Source organism: Watersipora subatra, chromosome 9, assembly GCF_963576615.1.
Source record: "Watersipora subatra chromosome 9, tzWatSuba1.1, whole genome shotgun sequence".
Taxonomy (NCBI): domain Eukaryota; kingdom Metazoa; phylum Bryozoa; class Gymnolaemata; order Cheilostomatida; family Watersiporidae; genus Watersipora; species Watersipora subatra.
The window spans coordinates 54,220,142-54,234,647 of record NC_088716.1 but is presented as its reverse complement, the minus strand read 5'-3'; the positions used below and the strand labels follow the sequence as shown (position 1 = coordinate 54,234,647).

At 34.5% G+C, this 14,506-nt stretch overlaps 1 protein-coding gene across 1 annotated transcript; it reads right to left on the bottom strand.

The window, feature by feature from the left end:
* Window positions 1-5,045: 5,045 nt before the first annotated feature.
* On the bottom strand, window positions 5,046-14,403 carry LOC137404415 (ubiquinone biosynthesis protein COQ9-A, mitochondrial-like). The gene is made up of 5 exons (XM_068090616.1): window positions 14,168-14,403; window positions 9,090-9,297; window positions 8,304-8,487; window positions 7,099-7,228; window positions 5,046-5,348 (listed from the first exon to the last, which is right to left on the bottom strand). Exons 1-5 carry the CDS (start codon window positions 14,349-14,351, stop codon window positions 5,278-5,280), a joined length of 777 nt encoding a protein of 258 aa, XP_067946717.1. The 5' UTR covers window positions 14,352-14,403; the 3' UTR covers window positions 5,046-5,277.
* Between the last annotated feature and the right edge of the window lie 103 nt (window positions 14,404-14,506).

Here is a 14,506-nt window from a genome sequence, read left to right as displayed (position 1 = left end):
TAGAATGAATACAGTGATGAATTGAAGACTAGCTATAAACTTTGAACAATAGCATAATAACAATGACTGAGTGATAAAGGCGGATCAACAAGGTCTTATCAATAAGGGCTGATCAATAAGGGCTGATCAATAAGAGTTGATCAATAAGGACTGATCAATAAGGACTAATCAATAAGAGCTGATCAATAAAGGCTGATTGATGTAGGCTGATTATTAAGAGTGATAATATCCCAAGAACTTATGAAATGTACAGCAAATTTAAAACTAGTTTATTTAAATATCTTAGAAACGTCAAAAAAGGGCCCAACATCTAACATAAAATAATTCAAACTTACAGAGAAGTGAGAGAACTTAGCCATGACAATGAATGTGATTATCTCCTACGGCCAAGTATGACTAGTGATAAGCTAAAAAGAAAAGCGCAATTTGAATAAATGCTCAGCATAAAAAGACTCCCAACGAGTGTGGATAACACAAAGCAGAATATGAGTCAGTGGAACAGAAATGGGCTTTTTCAAACATACGGAGAAAGACAAGGAAATCCAAGAATATTTTTGTAAAAATCACACATATGTGGTTAAATACGGCTTTAAATCATTTGCGAATTAAAATGGTTAAAGATGTGGTTGCGTCAAAGGTCGATTTGATGAAATTAAGACCAATAAAAGGCTAAAACAACAGCTACAATGTGATGTCATTTTTGTCTTTGTAGACTAACCCTGTCCAGAGATATTGGCGTTTGAATGAGACCATCTTATAAAAAGCTCAGATTCCAGCGGGTGCTTCATTCGTGACGAAACGGATGGTGCAAGAATGGTTTTATTAATCCTTTACCCGAATCGGTGGGTTAATTGATTTCAACGAACTTGATGTTGTTTTGCGTTCATTATTTCGCTCAACTCATAAAACCATTTGTTTTTTACTTGAATTAACTAATTGAATGGACCAGTAAAATTTTCTACAAATTGATACTAATAATGACTAGATAACGTAGACTATACATGACTTTTTGGGATGCAGTTGGTTTCGCCATATATTCGAACATATTATTTTCAAAGATGGCGGTGTGCCTATTTTATTTAGTAGCTAGTTTAAGGTGTGAGCGTAGCAACTGAGAACTTAGCTGATGCAAAGGCTGTGATGAAATAAGCTAACTTGACGACCTAATTACCGTAGACCGATAGAATTAGGTACTCAAATGTTTACACAGCATTTAGAGGAAGTTAAAATGACAAGTTTTCAACTTCTCTTATTTGAAGCGTTTGAAACATTCATAATAATGTATCTGTAGCTGGATTTAAAGTTTTATTCTAGCCAACATGAGCAAATACAAAATAGAATATATGCCAATAGAGCCACGTAGGACTAGACTTTTATCGCAGTAGCCGATGTGAATACGAGAGATAAAAACTGGTTGTATCACGCATTACATCATTTTGGGCCAGTCTGGGCATGTCTTTTTGGCCTGAGCGTTTTTACTGCGATAAGTTTTTTTCGATTTCAATCTTCAAATATCTTGACAATGAGATCGCCGAACACAACAAGCAACATATCAACTGACAAACAAAAAATGCTTTTTTAAAAATTAATTCAAATTTGATGCAACCACATCTTTAAGTGATAAAATAAAAACTAGTTCGTAGTTGTGCATACAATGTCTGTAGTGAGACAACTCCACTCAGCCATGATCCAGTGAGGAAACCTTGATAAGATGTGAAAGCGTCGTGTTCAACAGAGGTATTATGTATTATTGCTCTTAATATGAATGTAAAGGGTGCAGTCTGAATCGTCAGCACATCGGTACTTGTTAACTATGACAACTCAGAATAATGTTGAAAACCTAACAACTAGCAGCATATTAACAGGTATAGTAGACAGTTCTTTAAAATACCAAATAAGGTAGGCGGTATCTTAGTTTCTTCTAGGCGAGACCATTTCAGTGAGGTTATAAATGTGACTATGTATTACTTTGTATTGGCTTTAGTAATCATCAACAAAGTGATGTTTTCTGTTAAAAGAAAAAATGAAAAGACTTTAAAAGTTGGTAATCTAATAGTATATAAATAGATTACAGTAGTTTATCAACTTTTTTATATATATTCCTGCTATGTTCTAGGAATTTAACACATGTATGCAAAATACATATTTATATTGAGAATAGTTTTGGAAACGTCCTATAAAATGATGTACACATTAGATGTTTTAAAATATGAAGCATCCACAAGAATGATTTTTCATAAATTTTCCTAATTTCTCTTATAGATAAACATGACGCATGATATTAGTGTAACAGTTCTGATAGCATATAAACACAAAGGACTATTACTATTATAACATAAGAAAACAGTCACTTATTATTAGTTGTGACTATGTTAAGAATAAACAGAATTTTTCCTTTTTGAATAACTTGTGCATCTGAAGAGGTTTCCTTGAAGAGCTATTCCTAATTATAAAACCATAAATGCGTCAATAGATTACATACACCCGCTCTAGACTGCTCCTAAATATGGTCTGTGATTCAGTGACGAGTAACCTTATTGAAAGAGTCACAAATGCTGTATCTACTGCGAATACATTCAACACTACTCTGAGTCCTTCTAACAGAAGTTTCACCAACAAACAGAACATAACTGGTAGTGTCCATTATGCCCATCAACATATTTCCTCAATCATTGGTAAGTTGTTGTTAAGAGCTTTCTTATGCATTTAAAATGTTTAGATATCTTCATAGTTTCCGTTGTAATCATTTATCCAAACCTTGGAACGCAGCGGCTAAACAAGGTGCTATCTTCATTTTGAACAGATGATTTTGAAACATGGGCTCAATTTTTGACATGTATATAATCTATGCATATTAGCATGGGAGTTTAAAAGATAGAAATTGTAGCATGCCGCGAAAAACCATATGGCGGCTATCATTGTGTTTCCATGAAGCGGATTTGGAGTTGCACGCATGTTGTGGTTACACGTGATAAGTGTTTTAATGCACATTCGCATGTTGTGGTTACATGTGATAAGTGTTTTAATGCACATTCGCATGTTGTGGTTACATGTGATAAGTGTTTTAATGCACATTCGCATGTTGTGGTTACATGTGATAAGTGTTTTAATGCACATTCGCATGTTGTGGTTACATGTGATAAGTGTTTTAATGCACATTCGCATGTTGCGTATTAACGCCATAGGTTAAACATGTTAACGTCATAGGTTAAGCATGTTAACGTCATAGGTTAACAATTAGCGATGCAGTCATGTCTCGCTTAGCAGAATTTGGAAGATTGTGCATTCGAAACACTTAAACCGAAATAAAAACGACTTGAAAGTGAAAATGTTTAAAATGAAAGAAGGGAACTTTTTGCGCATCTCAGGTGCCGTTTCCATCATTCGCGAACATAAAACACTTAATAAAGTTTTGCGAGTAACAAAACTTACTTGACTCGTGGATTCTTGTCATTTCCATCTTGCGAATTGACACAAACCTAAACATCATGCACGCCATGGAAACATAGCGTACATGAAATTTTTGAAAAATAATTACAATCAAACATGGATAACTCGAACTTCACGGGACCGAGCGAAAGTGTTCAAGTTATCAGAGCGTTCAAGTTATCAGAGCGCTGTCACAAGTCCATGTATTTATTTATTTATTAGTAGATACATGCACATATACAAACTATAATAGAAATCAAAAGCACAAATGGCTTGTTTCAAATTAAATGCTTCTAATGTAAAGTTTAAAGCTTTCTTATCAAAAAGTATAGGAGAGTTTTCTATCACTTGAGATCGTTTTGTTGTTTGAGGTGATGTTATTGCCAGGACGTTTTTCAAATTAAAATTGGCAAAACTTGATCGTTGTTGAAATGCTCAGAAGAAAAGACATCTTTTTTTTTTGAGCGTTTTAACCGAGATCAATTTTGCGGATTTTTTTTTAAGTTTATGCGAAGGTCACCTCACTTTTCCATGCTTCCGAAAGGCGATCGCTAAGCGGATGTTTGGTAAAAATCAAAATTCACCAAACCTTTAGAAAAGTCGTTGACAAAAATATTTTGCCGACAGTGGTAATAACGACGCCTATGATTTAAGAAAAGTTGAGGTTTACCTCTATGACTTGGAATAAAGTGATTTTTTAAAGCGATAACAACTGTCTCAGTAGCTGTTGGGCAAAAAACTGTTCGAGTTAACAGAGTTGAGGTCGAGTTATCTATAGCAATTTATCATTACGTGGGAACGGACCAAAGAAACCGTTTGAGTTAACCATGTATTCGAGCTATCCGTGGGCGAGTTATCCATGTTTGACTATATATTGTGATTTGCTTCAATCAAGCGTACATTATTCCATCTTGTCTACCTCAAAACACTTGACATAGCCTTTACATTCTATAGGCATTCTGGGATACAAGAACATAGGCATATTCATACTTTCCCTCACAGGGTTCATGATGATGTCAGTAGCAGCGGTATACATCTACCGCAAACATCAACAGAGCAGGTTGGTTTCTGAGTATGTATGGTGCACGTGCAAATATGTGAAATGCTAAGTATTCCCTCTAATCACTAGTAATATCTAGTTAGACTTGCTTGTAAAGAATGTAAGACGTTTTCCAAAATCAAAACTGATGCCATCAACGGATAGTATTTGGCTGTGGTGACATTCGCAAAACACACATAGCCAATAGAGAGGCTTAAAAGCTCAAATACTATTACCAGTGGTTAACTTAGTAAAAAATCAATGATAAAAACCTCCAGACTCGCGCCTTCATCCATTTAACTAGAACAAGCCTCACTATTGTACCAACTGCTGCATCAGTAACCCAAATAAAAACTTTTTGCAATGAGAATGACTACATAGCTAATTTTTAAATGACAATTCTTCATTGTTTTTGTAATAACATAGTTTGTCCTTGATTGTAGACGAAGAGATATAACGTATACAATGAGTTCATTACAGAGAGAAGACGAATTCCTATTTTCTAATCCACTTTATGGACATTCGGGAAGAGGTGACAGATATGACAGACTACTCGATAGATAGAGACAAGAGAGCATTTATGCTGTTTCCTGTTTATTTTGCCAAATAATATACATAGAAGAGAGGGGAAAAAATAGACATATTTCACCATTCAGTGAATTGACTACCCCTAATTTTTAGGGGATGTCATAGGTTTGCCAAATGAATTATTTTAATATTTAATAATTAAAAATGCACGTTCAAGCTTGTCAAGAGTGCCACCTGTTGTAAGGCTGTCAATGTAGGGAGACACCTCCTTGCATGAGATGTCACCTCGGAAAAATCCCTGCCATGTTTTTCATCACAGTCCATAAACTCCTATATCCTCCCTGCATGAAACCTTAAATATAAATAATATAATATATTATTATATTATAATACTAGAAATTCCCCTGTCATACAGCCTATGACCAATGTGATAATGGGAAAAGAAAGGGTACTGCCGATTGAGAAATGCAATATTAGCAGTCAAATGGCACTGCAGTGCGGAAGGAGAACTGCAATGGTAGCTGCAATGGTAGCTGTAATGTACTGGGTGTTATTATGTACAACAAACAGCAATAATGAAAGGAAAAGATTATTTGTTTACATCTCTCCCCTGCAATAGGAGAAATGCAATATTAGAAGTAAAATGGCAAGCTGCTGTGTAATATACACAGGCTGGGGGGGCTGTATATCATTGGTCATAGCAACCAATACCAAAAAGTTGTGATATTTATCTAGATTTCTGTATCTATATCTAAAAAATTATGCTGAATTTAAAAATCTAAACAGATTTTAGCTGGTTGTCATAGAAATAAATGTATATCTATAAGAAAATGTAGGCCTATTACTTAATTTTGCAGATATTAAAAACTGCTTGACAGTACCGCGATATTGGGCACAGCTGCAGTATCATCAACAAATCTTTAGAAAAATAATAACAGTAACATATTGCACACCATCGGTCAATGTATACTTCGATCTTGTAAATTCGAATGATTATTCTTATAACTAAATCTCATAATAATCTTACAAAATCGGATGATTATTCTTACAATTAAATATTGTAATAATCTTATAAGAATCGTTAGAAAAACATCATCGTCATTTCCTTTACTTTCACTGCTTTGGACATCAGTTGGAATACCAAAGTACTCATTAAAAGTGTCCAAAATGTCAGAGTCCGGTAGAATCGACAAAAAAGAAACGATCACTTTTCAGTACTTCTACGTTAATTACAGAAACCTTCGGCAATTGGACAATGTTATAGACTAGTGAAATGTGCACGTTTTTCTCGTGAAATGCGCGCTACTTAATGGTTCTACTCTCTGTCGCATGGCCTTATCGGCGTTTCGTTGGCAGGTCTTTTGATTAAAAAAGGCTTGTCAAGTTTTTATTGCGATTTTAGGCCGAATTAATCTGTCTATTTATGTATAATCCGATCAGATGGGTAAGTTTTAGGATATTGCGTCAACTTTTCAAAGACATGGTAACATATTTAAATATGTTTATATGTGTTTTGTATCATTATTACACTTAAACAACTCTAAACATGAATGGTTAAATTTTTTGATGGGATTTCGGTACAAGGGTTTGGTAATGGCCGTTGACGGATAATTTTTCGGGAGTTGTGTGCGCATATGCATTTATTATGAAGCTCCCAAACAATCGCTTCGCTCGTGTTTGGTCGTGGGATAATATAAATAATATAATATTATAAAAATATATATATAAATATATATAATATAAATATTACATAAATATATATTATATAAATATACATAATATAAACAGACCTAAACAGAAAAGATCTTTCGACCCTCGAATCACCAAAATAAAACTTTCTGATATACCGACAATAAACAACTTTTAGAGCTCATCCTGCTGAGATATTTACATAGGAAATGAATATATATGAAAATAGATATATAAAGATACACGCAAAAACTAGTAAGTACATGTAGATATCAACAGATAGCCTAGAGAATCCAACACGTCCGCAAACCGGAAAACTAGTTTTCAATGTTTTTCAATAATTTTCAAAAGCAGCAGTAGCACTGCTCAATGGGCAGTGCTACTGCTGCGATGTTTACATAATAGAAACTTACCTGATGCTATGTCGCCAACCGCAGATATCGTACCACCCACCATACCCACATCTTCAAACCTTCTATCAAGGAACTTCCATGTCTCCTCAAAGTCATGTGATTTGTCTTGGAGCATGAACAGCTCTGTAGTCTGCAAATAAGAAGTATGCAACTATACATGCCCTCTGATAGTACAGGGGGAGATAATAGAGCCTGTGCTATTAATACTGATTATGGTATAGCATACGATACTACAGTTGGACCTCACAGAATGCGTTTATATCATTACCAGACCAAGCTCGTTATGTGATTTACTTGTGTTATGAAGCAATATTTTTCTTTAAAACTAATATGAAAATATGAAATCCATTCCATCCCAAAATACCTGTTTTAAATTTATTTTTATGTATTTTTAGGCACTATACTGTACAGGTCCTGTAATGCAGTACAGGCAACTTTAAGTAATTTATAAATCAGCAACATTATTAAATATTCGCTCCACAAGGCATTTTCCCATCATCCTCGAATTCTATTACTAGAACGAGCAGCTTAATGGAGACACAGGGTCTCAAATTTCAGAGAGTCAGAGACAAAAACAACTGGCTGTTCAGAATGCTCTGACAGGAACAGATAAAATGGATTTCTTGCTAAACATGCAAGTGGTTGTCTTATTGAAAACTAGTGCACAATGCACGATGGAATGACTATTACAGACACGCAGTAAGTAGCGTAATACATCTTCTGTACCTAGTTGAGCTCTGCCAGGAAGTTTATGCTTCATATGAAAATAACTTCATATTTAACAATCCACAATGTTAATCCTTATAACAGATATTGTCAAGTGATCATCTGACATTCATTTATTGTGTTAAAAGGTTATAAAGCATGTCATACCAAAATAATCGAACACAAATCTTTCAAAAAACATTAAGTGATAAAACAACAGATTCATAGGGAGTTGGCCCAGACAAAACCACCCAATAAAAAAGACAGATTTTAACACCGGCTTTCAGACTATCATGCGGCATTTAAACACCGGTCATAATATTCTAGGAAACTCTGCTAATCAAAATACTGCACAAAGAGGAAGCAATCATTTAAACAGGCTCTCACTGGATTGAACTTGACGGCGTACTGTTGCTGGCTTATTAAGACTACAAATAATTGCATATATCGCAAGCTTTTATAACTAGCAGAAAGGAAAGGAGAGTAGTTCAATAAAATACCTTGTAAATAAAAGCGAGTGAGGCTCTTTTACTATACCAGTTCATGTCATGAGATCTGTCACCGGCCTCATACCAAATGTCATCCATCAGCGTGCTGAGGAGATGAAGAGAATCAGCAGCGATGGCTGGAGAAGACAAGAGGGCCATTGCTTGAGGCCAGCTGTCTCTGTACTCACTAGTCATCCTTGAGGGTTAACAAACAAATAATGAAACACGAATCGAAAGTGCAAATCAGAATTGCAAGTCAGAATCATAGACCGATGAATCAGAATTCTTAGATAACACAATTGAGACCTAGCTAATAGAGAATCAACCAATGTATTTGTATTCCAACACAAAACTCATCTCTTACAGAAGACTTAGAAAGAAGATCCACTGAGAGCAAAATGTAGCCTTAGAATAGAGCTTTTTATGACTAACCTTCCAGCACTAACCCAAAGCATCCACAGCTGAGAAAATAATCAAATCGACTTCATCATAGAAATCATTGAGAGTAGACTACTGATAAAACAATAAAATGTAAAATACTACTGTTCACATGTTATGTAAGACTCGCCCTTACAGAGCTAATAGAAAAAAAAACAATCGTAACAGTTTCATTAAAAAACTTAAAAAGGAATTCAAATCTAAAGAAACCTGTTAAACCTAGCAACCGGTACCTATACAAATATTTTTGCATTTAATCTTGACTTGACCCAGGTCTTACACAGGTGCAGAATGTGCCACCACAAGTCCAAAAGACAAGCAAATATATTTTCATAGAGACATAACAAAACAAAAACAAACCTAATTCTAGCCTCGATTGCATCTCGCACCAGTTTTCCAGAAGATATGTGGACAGGTTCATCACCTGCATTGCTTGCCTCAGCCCGCTTTGTTTCCATAGAGTCAATAACTGCTTTATTAGATTTGTCATAGAAATGCAAAGCTAAATCTGCACCCCCTCGTGGAAAGAGACCGTGAGCGGAACTAGAATATCCATAGTCAATGGCTCCTGGAAAATAAAACAAAATGTATAAAAAGTTAAAGCTACCAACAGCTAGTTTTAGTAGCATTAAAAGAAATTGACAACAAAGATGAGTAAATGGCAACTGGTTAAAAGTGCGTAACACTATACAAACACAAGTGACAGAACGAAATTATGCTAAGTGGTGCAAGCGCATGAAGACTTGGAGGAACACGCAGGTTAAAATAAGGGAGATGATACCAATTTACTTCAATTTTAGAAAGTGAGTCGATCGTTTTAAATGCAATCAACTCAGCAAATAGAAGATGTTTAATGCCTATTATGCATATGTTTTTGTAGTCAGTGTTATTTTTACAGCACATTTGATTCCAAACTTCTTTTGCATTTAAACAATACAAAGTTTATCGCCACAGATATAATACTTGTAAAGCTAATTATTACGTCCAACAGGTGTAAATAATGTGATATCATAGAAGTGAGTTTCTAAATCTTATATAAGATTGCATTAAAGTTTAAAGAATTGCGCGAGTTTCATTGAATAATAACTAGTCAAACAGCTAAATTATCTTGGAGTAAATCTATATTCAGCTTACTGTGAAAACCAACATGTCAAAATAGGGCAATAAACACCAATGATAGGGAAAGTTTGAAAATTTACTGAAAATGGTTGGTAGAGAAATCCAGTTATCGAAAACAACTTAATTATTTTGATTATAAAGCTCAAGTAGAGCAAAAAGGAGAGCAGTTCACCAAATGTACAAAAGGATTTAACGAAAGAGTAAATGCTCAAATTAAAACATATCAACAAGAAAACTGCTCCAGCTTTTTTACAATTGAACAAACAATTTTTTTGCGAAACCTTGCCAATTGATATGTAATTTTCATTCAAAAATTATTTGGCTCTGGATTTCAATCTTTTTTTAAATGGAATCTTTTATCAGTAATTTTGACTAACCAAACATTTATTTTTCAGATATTGAACTTTCTATCCCAATCTTCCAGTTTGTGCACCAATGGCTTAAGATTTAATTTACACATAGAATAAATACCGTAAAGTTTCTATTTAAACGCCACCTTTATTTGAACGCCCCCTCTATTTGACCGTCACTATAAGAGAAAGGTTGAAAAATGGAGCGCCAACCTTTAATTGAACACCGCTTCTATTTGACTGCCACTTTGAAATTCTTTGACCTTTACGAACCCATAATATCAAGTGATCAGTAGAAGTGTCCACAAAATGGTAATAATAAGGAATCAGTTACACCAATAATAGTTAATTCTTTCGTTGTTGCTGCTCATATCGAAGTCCATTTTCTAACAACAAACCTTTAGTTTTTTCGCTAAAACTTTGAAAGTAACACCATAGAAATAATTAATAACTGTATAATGCTAATAGTAGTTCTTTGTTGAACGCGGTCTTGATAGTTCGATGTATGTAAAAACAGTTAAAGCACATTAATTACATAAGCACTGTTTCAGCTTATTCAGGTTCTTCAATATCTTGGCTTTCAAATGAGCCATTGTTTGACATGGTGAAACAGACATCGGTTGGTGTTTATAGGATTTCCCCAGAGCTTTACCGCAAAAATGTTCAATGGTATAGGCTCGAAATTTGTGACATCACAATTTTTAAATTCGGTGTTGTGTGCTCTTACCGCTTATTTTATCGCTTACCGCTTATATTTATCAACTACGATAATGACGTTAAATGCAAGCGAAGGTAGGACAACTCCAGAGATCCAATGAATATGACAAAGGAATCAGTGTCATTAGCTTTCCATGTACAGATTGTTTCTATGATAAATAACTCAGATTCCAAGCACCATACTACGTTTTCCCGATGATATTATGCACGAGCCCTCTCTTTTTATTGTGATGTTGAGGGGCACAACTGAGATTAATTAATTTCAAGCATTGCGTGATCTCGCGAAAGTGCACTTGACATATAGTCCTAGGGCCACGCAACCGCAGGTCACAATTTAATGGATGTGATTTCATTACCTTTATCAACGACAATATATTTATTGAAGCATAATTAATTAATCCAGAACATGTGTTTGCATTGGTCGGCGTTAGCACAACGCCCGATCACCAGGCATTGTTGATTATCTAGAATCCTAGTTTATTAGCGCTCTCTGGGTTTAACAACACCGACTGTCACAGAGAAGTGCAGCCTCAATGGCAGCGAAAGGGATCGACGACCTAAGGCTAAATAATAATTGTGACATCACATTGTGGGAACCGTAACCAAGTGATTTTTATTGCAGGACATACTTTTGACACCCTGTTTTTCATAGTTCTATTATTCTTTGTGTATTGAATATAGGCTCATTCGAAAGCCAAGACTCTGATGTATTGAAATATATGATAAAAAAATTATATAATTTATGTGCTTTAAGCAATTTTGATGGAATCTGTACTGCTATTTTGAGGCTAAAGCTTCTGCTTAGCGCCGATGTGCAAGCTTATCCATGGCTAAAATTTTGTCTTTATTTGTGCAAAAAGTGTATTTTAAATGGCAATGACTAAGTTTTGCCCGGCTAAAAAATTGTTTGGACGCTAATATCGACGAGTTCAGCAGTGCAGGAGAAAAGTTGAGGTCAAAAGACAATGTGGAAGGTACAGTAGACGCTCAATAACGTATACCTCCTATAATGTAAATTCCAAATAACAAAAACAATTCATGTGAACCTTTTGCTTCCTACTACGTAAAAAATCTCATCTAGCGTAAAGTGTCAAGTTGGGCGAGTTTTCGAATTCGATTTGACTGTTAATTTAAAAAAACGATGTGCGTGTAATGTTATATTTATTATATATACAACTTTCACAACAACCTAATTTGTCGTGATAGATTGTCTGATGTGTTGACGAAACAGAGGGTAGGATAGCTGCGTAAATATATATTGCAAATACAAATTTTCATTAACAAAAAGGCGATAGATTGGCGCAGGTGTTACATCGTCGGTCCACCAATCCACGAATGTCACGAGTTCGAGTATCGCCGAAATTTATTTTTTATCATAACCTTTACCCTGGATACAGATAGACAACGAGCAAATAGTACCACCTCTTGTGAATTATTTTGGTTTGCTTTTTTGTAGACGCATAAAATATTTGTTATTAGTTTTACTTTGCAGAGTGCTGTTTAGAGAAAATAAGCAAATTGTTGTGAAAGAATGTCAAAGGTGTGTGCTCTCCATCAACTTACCATATTGTAAAATTACTTCAATTATCATGGTCGATAAAACCAGTAATATTGATCATAAAAAGGAAAAATGTTTTCGATGAACTGATAATGCTGCAGTTACAGTACAGCCCCTAAATTAAAAAGTGAAGTCAAGTTTTTCCTTATTTTATGCCGAAAGAGGTAAGTTTGGAAAAACCTTGGAAAGGATTAGGTAGTTTAAATGTACATGTATTTTACTGTTTTTATAATGTAAAATCCTTATAACATATCATTCCTGAAACGAATTATTTACATTGTAGGAGCGCCTACTGTATTGAATAGCAAGAAGATGTTTATTTTATCAAAAGTAACAATCAGAACACAGCTATCTGAGCAAACGATGCAAATACTTTTGTTTTAGAAACATTAATTTGTGTTTCAGCATGTAATATATGTATGGTTCGTTTATGTCACTTGTTCATGAATATCTATTTGTAGCATTTGATAGATTATCATTACATAACTTATAAATTTGCAGATTTATAGCATATTATTTCATAGCATCATTACGACAATCTGATCATACAATGAATCGACACTCGTAACACCTCTTCTATTACACATAAAAAGCTAGTTTTGGTTGCGAACTAAAGCAAAAATATCAATGAGAGCAATGAGCGTTTATGCAACCTTGTTAAATATAGTTATAAAATCAAAATGTCTTTAAATTTGGAGAAAAATAAAAAACTGAAAGCTCTAACAAATTGCAAAGCAATGCACAGGCTGTAATATCAGTGCAAATTCATTACAAGCAATAAATTTGCATTGATATTACAGCCTGTGCCCTGTAAGCAACAAATATCTCTACCAACTAGGAGAGATATTTCTTGGTTCTCAATGCATACTTATTTAAAGATATTTGACAAGTTCGAGGTAAGTTAGCAGATTTATTGCATCCAAAAGGGTTAATGTTGCCCTGTCCAAAGGAGTGTGCAAAATATAGGCAACATTCGCTTCGCCCGTAAAAGGGTTAAATTTAGCTTCGCAAAACTCTGACGAACTTTTTGAAAAATACAACGCCACCCTTTATTTAAATGCCATCTCTAATAAAGCGCCACTATAAAGAAAGGGTTTGAAATAGAGCGACATAGTATTGAAAATAGAGGTTTTACTGTATGTGATAAAAGGTTGCAGCTTATTAGGCTTCGATCCTTGCTTATTCAACTGGAGGAAAGTCTAAAAAGCTCCGATAAAACTAGACAGTATGTGAGCTACCACTTAAGAGTTTTTGTTACATTTTCAGAATGAATCTATTTGCCATTCTGTTCAAACTACATCCAAAACCAATGCATCAGTCATGGTGTTCAACCGTGAAAGGAAGCGATAAAATTCGATTAAAAATTTTCAATTGATTTCAAGTTGCAACGCTGAGCCATCACTTGTCATTCTTTTGTTACTAATTCGACCCATGATGCTTGCAGACAAATTTTTCAAAAACTATTATCGTAAATCGCTTTTCAAATTTTATATGAATCAATTGTTCCAAAACATAATTATATGATAAATTTACAGGTATTGCATCGTTAAAATTGATAATACATAATAGTCAATCAAATTAGTGGATCAAATAGCAAACAAATTTCAGATTTTTGCCGAAGAAATCGCCTACTGTATATTTACTGTATTACAGTATGTAACTTATTCTTACGTCTACTTCTTTGAAACTTATACCTTGAATGATACACTCATGAGTCCAACCAAGCGCGGGCACATGGCTGATAGAGTGGTCTAAAATATCACGTTTGATTGTGTCTAAATCGGGACTGTGGGCTGAACTGCTACAATTTCGACACAAAAATGCGCTTTGAAAAAGACGCAAACTTCCTACTCGCCAAAACTTTTTGAGAACTGTCATTTTAGACACTAGAATACAAATTGAACAATTTTTCTGCAAAGTTTACGCAACATTACCGGAAACTACAAATTACCCTCACAACTGCATCGAGACAATACAATTGTTATTTATGACACTTATCATAATTTGTTACCTACACATTTTTTATAACAATA